The sequence below is a fragment of the Leptonotus elevatus genome, chromosome 20, assembly GCF_054856555.1.
Source record: "Leptonotus elevatus isolate MCC_2025b chromosome 20, RoL_Lele_1.0, whole genome shotgun sequence".
Taxonomy (NCBI): Eukaryota; Metazoa; Chordata; class Actinopteri; order Syngnathiformes; family Syngnathidae; genus Leptonotus; species Leptonotus elevatus.
In genome coordinates, this window is record NC_141258.1 from 5,580,161 (window position 1) to 5,589,522 (window position 9,362).

At 38.2% G+C, this 9,362-nt stretch overlaps 2 protein-coding genes across 4 annotated transcripts in view; one reads left to right on the plus strand and one right to left on the minus strand.

Moving 5' to 3' along the window:
* Positions 1 to 4,768: 4,768 nt before the first annotated feature.
* On the minus strand, positions 4,769 to 9,314 carry LOC147156595 (uncharacterized). 3 transcript variants are annotated; one of them, XM_086064967.1, is made up of 7 exons: positions 8,408 to 9,314; positions 7,489 to 8,034; positions 5,737 to 5,840; positions 5,591 to 5,662; positions 5,401 to 5,455; positions 5,258 to 5,294; positions 4,769 to 5,137 (listed from the first exon to the last, which is right to left on the minus strand). In XM_086064967.1, exons 1-7 carry the CDS (start codon positions 8,544 to 8,546, stop codon positions 5,116 to 5,118), a joined length of 975 nt encoding a protein of 324 aa, XP_085921093.1. In that variant the 5' UTR covers positions 8,547 to 9,314; the 3' UTR covers positions 4,769 to 5,115. The 3 variants fall into 3 exon arrangements, with proteins under 3 accessions (XP_085921093.1, XP_085921092.1, XP_085921094.1); XM_086064966.1 differs by having other exon boundaries at positions 5,737 to 5,843; XM_086064968.1 differs by having other exon boundaries at positions 5,213 to 5,294; positions 5,737 to 5,843.
* LOC147156596 (chaperone Ric-8A) overlaps positions 6,840 to 9,362 on the plus strand; it is a 33,123-nt gene continuing 30,600 nt past the window's right edge. The window contains exons 1-2 of the mRNA XM_086064962.1: positions 6,840 to 6,912; positions 8,438 to 8,673. The gene's annotated coding sequence lies outside the window, so the exon portion shown is untranslated. The remainder of the gene's footprint in view (positions 6,913 to 8,437; positions 8,674 to 9,362) is intronic.

Below are 9,362 nucleotides of genomic sequence, written 5' to 3' on the forward strand. Positions count from 1 at the left end.
GGCCCAACAACATAACAGGCGTCATTTGAGAAAAGAGGCCGTGTTCTGTATCATGTCATTGCGATTAGAAAAGGACCTAATAAAACAACAACCAAACATTTACCTTATTAAGAGCCCAGTAATATTTATTGATGCTTTGAATTAGCAGATTTTTGGTCTTCATTATTTTTGTCATTCAAAACCCAATCCTGGCGCAATGTTTCAAACATTGCACAATCATCTCTGTTTACAAAACATTTGATAACCACTAGGGGTGTGAATTGCCTAGTACCTGACGATTCATAGGTCACGATTTGATTCGATGCCGATTAATCCCCATACAAATCTATAAATTGATTATTGCTAAAAAAAAAAAATCTTTATTTTAACTCAAATTTAGAAAATACTCATCAGTAAACTTGTACATGTACACTGTATGATTTGTATGAAAATGTATTTATTTATCTGAAACTTCAGGCTTATAACTGAGCTACTGTATTTAACAAACAGGTTGCATTCTGTTTCATGTTTGAACAGCCCTGAAATAAAATATGTAGGCTTAATGTTCCATTAATAGAACATTCTTCCATGCTTAAAGTGTGAATCCTAACCCAAAGTAAGACGTTTTGTTGAATATTTCCATCAAAAATCGATTCGGCCGCATTTAGAATCCATTCGAGAATTTATGAACTGTAAGATTGATATATATTGCCAAATCGATTTTGTTTAACACTCCTAACAGCCACATACATTATAGCGATGACATTTTTTTCTGATATCATGCTAGGGTAATTTGTTGAGTTGAGAACTTGCTGTTTACATTCACCAATTAAACAGGTTTGCCTGGCTGTCACGCAAAGTCAAATCATCTCATCACTGCACGTCCTGTGCGTATTTACCTGTGCGTTGCTAAAAACACATCGAGTGTGACATGTGAACCGGTAGCAGACAAAGAATAAAGACATTGAAACAAACAAAGATGAAAAATTAGCAGTTTCTCCAAGAAGCCAGACGGCACATTGTTTAGGAAAGGTGTCTACTACTTATTGCAAATACGAATAAAAGGATAAAAATGAAAAACAAATTGTACATTAGTAATACACTCTTTAACAATACTTTGTTGGTGCACATTTGACAGCAATTACCGCCACAAGTGTTTTGCAATGACGCCACAAGTTGGCACTCCTGTATTTGGGCGGGTTTTGTCCATTCAATTGCACAGCTGTCAAACTCCATTACGTTAGATTAAGGAGCACACAGGAAACATGACCTTCTTTTTTCAGGTTTTGTTTGTTTGTTTGTTTGTTTGCCATTTCTTATCTCGCCAAAGATGCTCAATCAAGGACATCAACATATTTCTCTATCCCTTAACTACTGTTAGAGGCGCCTCGTTATCTCCAAATATGACGTCTGGAACTCATCAGACCAGAACCCATTAGACTAGAACAACAACAAAGAAGGATTAGAATTAAATTCACAGATTACAAATTTAAAAATGTAAGAGGAATTGCATCAACTTTATTCCCAACAGAAGAACTTTATTTCATGATAACAATTGGAAAGATGATTTATTATCTACACTTTAAAGCATCTTTCCATTCCTGAGAAGACACAAAAAAATTGTTAGATGGATCTCTTTATCTTCCTTGTTAGAAATTACAGGCAAATGTGTTCATTACATTCATTCATTCATTTTACTTGTAATAGAGCACATTGTCAGATTTGACCAAAGGTATGATGCTCCTTTATTTAACTATAGGAATAAGCATGTACCATGTGGAAAAAGAGAAATAATGTTGATGCACTGTACCTGACCTAAGTAATTAAATGACATGTATGTAGGCCAGCACTGGAATTTAATAATGTGCATAGAGGTGAGTCAGTGCCCACAAAATTACACACACTGGGTAGGGTTAAAAAAAGGTTGTACCTTTTTTTATGTTTTGCTGGGAGTGTATCAAAAGGAACAAATGGGATTTGTTTTTCACGTCACAAACAGCTCAGATTGTACCTTCCATTCCATTCCTGGGAGTGTGCCAGATTGTGCAGAATCATTATTCAATTATTTAACAGTAAATCATTTTTGGTCATGTCAGCACTTCTCACGCCATTCATATGTTTTAAATATTCTGAATGAACACACCGTTTTAGAGCAGGCCGACTTTCTTCCACTGTAAACACCAGGTAGCAAGTGGGGTGATGATTGTAATTTCACATATAGCCTACATCATGGATTGGAAATGTGCATAATATAGCCAAGCTAACCTCTGTTTTTACACACACACTGAAATCAAGAACTTAAGTCTGAGAGGGGGAGGGGAATGAATAAGACACTGGTAATCATTGACCATCACATCCTGTTACAAGTCATTTATGGGATTTGCCTTTTTTTTTATGAGATTGGCATGCAGCTGCGAAGATCGCGATGTCTGTATTTGGGCCAGTATAACTCACACCATACATGCTTTTTCTCTTGGCGCACTCTCTGACAATAAAAGCACCACTACTGTAGTGAATGTGCAATTTAATTACACTTTATTTTGTTAAAAAAAAAAAACATTATATAAAAACCTGATCCCTGGCATCACCCCCAAGCTAAGTGCTACTGACAAGCTAACTGACTGGTTGCCCATAACGCATATTATTAGGACAGGACACGGCAAGGAGCTGAATCAATTTCTAATTCGTTCTCAAAGAACAGACGCTGATGAGGTTGAACTTGTTAGCATGTATCCACTGTTGATCACAATGTGGAAACCAATTAGTACAAATGTAGTCATCACGTCACTGAAACTCTGCCATGCTTGTTTACGATAAATTAAAACTTCAAATGTTCTCACTCATTAAAATGTTCTCAATTCATGGTGTACCTCTCATCAACAGGTCTGCCTGGTTCGTTGGTGATTTCAAGTCCACAATTGGTTGGTTATCATTTTTGCAAAACCACTGGAAGAATTTTCACCACAGAAAACACAGGGCGTTGTAAACTGGACCGGAGGCTAATCGCCAATGTGAACCACCTACCTTTTAATGACGCATAGTTCATGATGAGAATGTACTCAAACCGTAGTGCCAGTATCGCTTACGTACATAGGCACTAACTACGACAAACCGGTTCAATGTGCCCTCGCATGGCCGACTCAACTAATTTTCAACTGAAAACGTCATGTCGTAAATCACAACGTAAATTCCTTCGTGTCCAATAAATTCATTGGAAGCTTGAATCTTCCCAAGACCTCTGAAAAGCAAATCATTGTCACACAAACTAAAACAGGTTTAAATTTTGATTTAAACAAAAAAACAAAACAGTCCAGAGCAATGGAGAGGGTGGAAAAGAAGTGAAGAAGCGTGTGCAGGCAGGCTGGAACGGTCAGGAAGTGTCAGGTGTGACGTGTGATAGAAGAGTTTCAGCTCAAATGAAAGGAAAAGTTGATAAAACCGTGGTGAGACCAGCCATGTTGTTTGGTCGGGAGATAGTGCCGCTGAGGAAAAGACATGAGGCACAGCTGGAGATGGCAGAGATGAAGATGCTGAGGTTCTCTTTGGGAGTGACCAGGATGGAGAGAATCAGGAATGAGTACATCAGAGGGACAGCACATGTTCGAGGCTTTGGAGATCAAGTCAGAAAGGCCAGACTGAGATGGTTTGAACATATCCAGAGCAGAGATGGAGGATGCGGAGTTTGCAAATGGCAGGCAGGATGTCATTGCGTGTAACCTCTTTGTCCTTGCCTCAACAAGTCTATCCGGTTTGTACAATTACCAAACGTGTTATATAATGTTTCATTTGCCAACGTCAGATGATCAAACGTGGTCATGATTTGGCAGGCCATGAATTAGCATTTTCCTTTAATGGTAGGGATTAACTCAAGCATTAGTGCCAGCATCTCTGCGCACATCGGCATCAAGGTGCTTAAAGACAAAATCGTTTTGTTTTTTAAACCGCGCCTGCCTTCTCAACTCAAAATGTCATGTATTAAGCACAGTGCCCATTTTAAAGGGGAAGTCAACCCCTATTTTCTTTTTGACAATAATATGTTCTATGCAGCCCCATTAGTCTAAATATTGTGGATATTGTGTTAGTGGATGATGAGTTAAGCAGGAAAATCCATCTCAGGGGGCGGCCATTTTGCCACTTGTCAACTGAAGATGAATGACATCAATGATGTGCAGGTCTAAGGTAACAGCCAATCACAGCTCAGCTTTAGAAAACAGTTGAGCTGTGATTGGTCGTTTCCTGAGCAACATTGATGTTATTTATCTTCAGTCGACAGCAAGTGGCAAAATGGCCGCCCCTTGAGATGGATATAAATGGCTGGATTTTGCTTCATAACTCATATTCCACAAATGTAATATTTATCAGAATGTCATGTTTAGACTAGTGAGGTCACATATATTATTGTCACGAAATGTTTAGGGTTGACTTTGACTTTAATCACAATTTGGAATTTCCAAAGCCCCCCGAAAAGCAGACCGCTGTCGCCCTTTTTTGCTTTTCTTTCTGACAAAAATAAAATAGTTGGAGCTACAGTAACAAAAATGGTTACAAATTACACAAGTGTTATAGCAACACTGCCAATACATTCAAGAAAATTAAATATTAGCAATATTTCCAACAATTCTCACCTTGATGCGTATATACATCCCATTTTATCTAGTTAGAGTACTTGCGAAATATTCAGATTTTTTTCTTTTACCTTTATGACATTATAAATGTATTTTTCTCCTTTCTGTGTGACCCTAATAATTTATTTTGTACTACAGCTTGTCTTCAAGCAGTATAAAAAAACGAGCATTATAATTTTTATTTTGCATTGTCATAACTCAAATACAAGTCTTTCAGGATCCATAAACACATGTGTGTAAAAAAAAAAAGAAAAAAAAAAAGAAAGAAAGACATTTCTCTTCTGCTACACAACTCCATTAAAAAAATAACAAATCAGCAGATATGAATATGAACAAGATTTCTGACCTAAATAGGTGTCATTTGTCACAACCGTTGTTGAGGTCTTGTACAAATAATCAATGCTCACGTTGAGGATGAAGAGTGAGGCATGCTCTCCATCCTTTTACAAATTGTGCCTGATTTCACCCAGGGTGGGGTGACATGTCTCAGTCAACACTCAGGCAAGTGTGTTTACAGCAAAGAGGCCACCGTCCTGCAAAGGCACAAGAGAGCTTCAGTCCTCAGCTGGGATTTGCATTGTATGTACAGTACAGTATAGTATATTTACCAAGCTGTTTGTTTTGGCATACAAGTGATTAGAGAGGAGTCTTACTGAAATATGGAAGCGGTAAGCTCATCCACGAGACCACCTGAAAAGAACAAAAAAGGTATGTTTACATTAAAAATGTTAAGGAATGTCTGAAATGTCACAAATGTGTTGGAATGTGAATGTGTTTTTAAGAAGGAATCCTGTACCTGGTTTGCAAATGGTGTCACACAGTATAGGGCAAAGGTAACAGGAGGGGCATTCCTGGAAGATGTGAAATCACACAAAAAAGGAGGTTTGAAATGTTAAAATAAATAAATAAATAAAATATATCACAAAAACCTGATGTTTGAAGACGGGTGTGTAAACTTTTTAAATCCACTGTATCTAAACGCTTACTTGGCAGATCTCACAGTGGTCCGACACATCTCCATCCTCACATGGACACTTGTCACAGTCACGAGAACAGTGCTACACACAGGACACGAAATGTTGTTTGAAAATAAATAAACAGTTTTATGACCATGATTGCTTTGTTTGTATACCTCGCAGATGGAGCAAACGCTGCACAAAGAGCCAGCGTGGAAGTGGGGTGTGTCTTTAGAAGCCTCCTCCTCACTCTGCTGTTGTGCTGAGTCATCATCTTCATCTACTGAAACAACAGCAGAGTTATATAACACAGGTTCTAAATGGTAGATATGGATGCAATGATGATGTCAGTATTACAATAGATGAACATTGGACAGAACACAATATTACATACACAATAGAACATCATGGGACAGCATATACTATTAAAGAAAATGTGAATACAATCAAGAGAAAAAATATGAAGTAATTTGCGCTTGCTATTGGTTATTATAACCTGTTTGACCAATGTTTTGGTTTTTGAAATGGAAACGTGGTAGGTGTTAAAAAAAACTTTCGACTTATCGTTGATTAATGTATACATAGTTGTGCCCTTGTATTGTGTATTTTTTTTTTAATTATTTCTCCCCTCCCACCCCAAAAATTATGTCATCAAGTCAGTGCCTCATTTTGAAGTCACAATAACTCACCATCTCTGCTATACAAGTGCTATTTGCTGACTTTTAACTGTGCTGTATGGAAAACCACCAATGTATAGTGCACATCCTTCCAGTAGGCTACCATTGATCCACTTTATCCCAGTGGTTCTAGCAAAACCTGGAACGGTTCAGATAACACTCAGTGGCAACGACTTCACGACAAGCCAATTTATTTTAGGACTGAGTGTGAGTGTGACCACATTCCTGAACTGGCTTTTGTTTACGTCAAGGTTGGAAAACAAACAGATGGACCAAAGGCAGTTGTATAATAACAACAACAACAATAATAATAATAATAATAGTATATATATATATATTTTTGTACCAAAGGCAGTTGTATAATAACAACAACAATAATAATAATAATAATAATAATGATAATAGTTTTTTGTTTTTTTTACATTGCAAAAATATAACTACAATGTGAATGTAGAAACAAATTAAGATTATCAATATACACCACTTTTCAAAAGTTGGGGGTCACAAAGTAGAAATGATAGACATACTTTAAATATAATTATGCTTTGAAGTTGTGTCTTTTAACATATGCAACTCTGTTAGTAAAACATATTTAGCCATCCAGAAGAAGTGAAGCTACTAGCCTTAGCAGAATTGACATCAACAAGCTAATTGTGCTGATGGTAGACCTACTGTGTAAGTCCTCTTTTCTATTTTTCATTTTTACCATATTTCCAGTCATAAAAGAGTGTGTCACTCATACTAACATAAACCTGTACTCCTTTGATTGTAAAAGTACATATTAACGTTTTTTTCCTTTTTTTTTTTTAAGTTTGTTCTGACCAGTTAGCACAGCAGCTAACATAGCTAGCATATAGGTCTATACTGCTGAGCAAAAACGTTAGCATTGATTTTCATTTCTTGTTTCTGTAGCTAGAGTGACCTTAAAATTAAATTAGCATTAAAAAATCAGATTTACCTTTATTTATTAAATTATAAAGGATTTATTTAGCATTCTTTTTAGTGGGGGGGGGGGGGTGACTTAGTATACTGCACTGTACCATGTAAAAGGTTTACCATTAAGCTGCACAAATCAAATTATGATGGTTTAGTTTGTTTTTCTTGAAAACAGGACCAAAAACGGACCAAAAAAATGGTTAGTCTTTAAAATATATATTGGTGCCTAAACTGTCCTCCAATTCAGAAATGTCCTAATAGTAGCCATAACACTTGTTGGTCACAGTTTGTGATTACAGTACACACATGATTCACCTTGATCACTCATGTCCTCCTCAAATTTGTCAGGCTCCTGCTCTTCATCATCTTCATCAGTGGGATCCTCCTGCGTCTCTTCTACCATTTCTGCCTTCCCCTCCTCATTTTCAGTTTCTTCCTCTTTTACAATGTCAGCAGCTTCTTCATCCTCAGTCTCATCAGCCTCTTCCATGCCTTCTTCCTCAGCCTCACCGTCATCTTTCTCTTCAGCAAAGGCGGCTTCCTCCTTAGCTTCACTGTCTTCTTCCTCGGCCTCGTCGCCCTCTACCTCCTCGGTCAAGCCATCTTCGTCCTGGGCCTCGTCATCTTCTTCCTCGTCCTCATCGTCTTCCTCCTCGGTCAAGCCATCTTTGTCGTCAGCCCCGTCGTCTTCCTCCTCGGTCTCACTGCCTTCATCCTCAGACTTGTCATCAGTGGGTTGCTGCTCCTCAGCCCCTTCGTCTTCATTCTGAACCTCATCTTCTCCCTGCTCCTCTTCTTCTTCTTTTCCATTCCTTTCAGCCCCATCATCTAAGTCTCCCTCTGCTTCCACCTCCTGCTCCTCTTAGATACAAAGACAAGACACTTTATTCATCCCGTAAGAGGAATTTAAAATTAATAATATTGACAGAACAAAACAAACAAAGAGCAGCATTGACAAGGAATTAAAAGGAACTTTAAACAAAAACAAAGAACAGATTAAGATGTTGGTGTGGTAATAAATATAGACTTTGTGCAATGTATAGTATTATTGATTGTCTATGATAGTAAAAACGAATTATTTTTGACAATATGAAGCTGTTAATATGCATATGGCCACATAATAGTTCGACTGCAAAATTGAACAGTAGTACAATTTAAATGTGCTAATCATTAAGCCGCATTTTAACAATGAGTGCAAATTGAGAAGTCTAAAAATGCATATCATTACAATCACCCCATTCATCCGCAGCCTGCTCTTCCACAGCTCCGCCAATGGCGGCTGTCTCCGCGAGGTCTCGAGCCCTGGCCGGGTCTGGACACAACAGCAGCAGCACCAGGAGCAAGCATCCCACCCAGCTTTTTACTGGTGTCATCTTGACACATCCACTTGAATTCCACCTCTAAGGTCGCTTAAAAGCCACAGAAGTGGTCAAAGCTGGAGGTGAAGTAGAAGAAGTGACTGAGCGAGAGGACACAGCGGCAACATAAGTGGGTGAGCGGGTGAGTGACAGGGGCATGTGTGCAGGATGGAAGAATGCTACTGATGCCTGTAGGCCTGTGTGTTTATGAGGTGGGGGGCTGACCTTGATAGCGGTTTCCGGGGGCTTAACTGGTAGAGAAAAGTGCGCTCAGAGAACATATGATAATGAGGTTCAGTTACAATGTTATGCAATACAACTTGAAGGCAGTCAAACAGGTTCAACGTTATTTCTACATTAAAAAAAAAAAAAAAAAAACACCTCTCAAACTGATAGCATTTAGTCGTATTGTGCATCCAACGTAAACGCCGTGGTTAATGTTGATTTCTTTACAGTGCTAGCTTAGTATTGCTAGCGCTACTTTTCTCTGTCTTCTAAAAATAAATATTTAAATTACAGACCAATGTGCAGGCCGAATGTAAAATAATTAAAAAAAAAAGCATGTGAGCGGATTACAAATATTTCATAAAATGACTACAAGGTTAAAAATAACTCCTCTCTCTATTCAATACAAGAACATCTTGGCTGACAAGTGGCCCTGTCGGCTATTTACAGTAAAGACTCTTTCGGGCACCTATAATTACGACCTTCAGTCGACCTGTGACGAACTGGCCCGGAAAGCACCTTCAAGCCGTTTTTCCAGTAGATGGCAGAAAATACGATAAACCTGTCTCCCTCCTGTTGCCACTCATGGAACAGATTAATGACTTT

What these genes read in the sequence shown, in the direction of transcription:
- LOC147156595 (XM_086064966.1), bottom strand. Translation starts at nt 8,546, where the DNA reads ATGACACCAGTAAAAAGCTGGGTGGGATGCTTGCTCCTGGTGCTGCTG. An exon ending in GCAGGCTGCGGATGAATGGG is followed by an intron (nt 8,035 to 8,407) that starts GTGATTGTAATG and finishes TTTGTATCTAAG; the next exon opens with AGGAGCAGGAGGTGGAAGCA. An exon ending in GGAGGACATGAGTGATCAAG is followed by an intron (nt 5,844 to 7,488) that starts GTGAATCATGTG and finishes CTGTTGTTTCAG; the next exon opens with TAGATGAAGATGATGACTCA.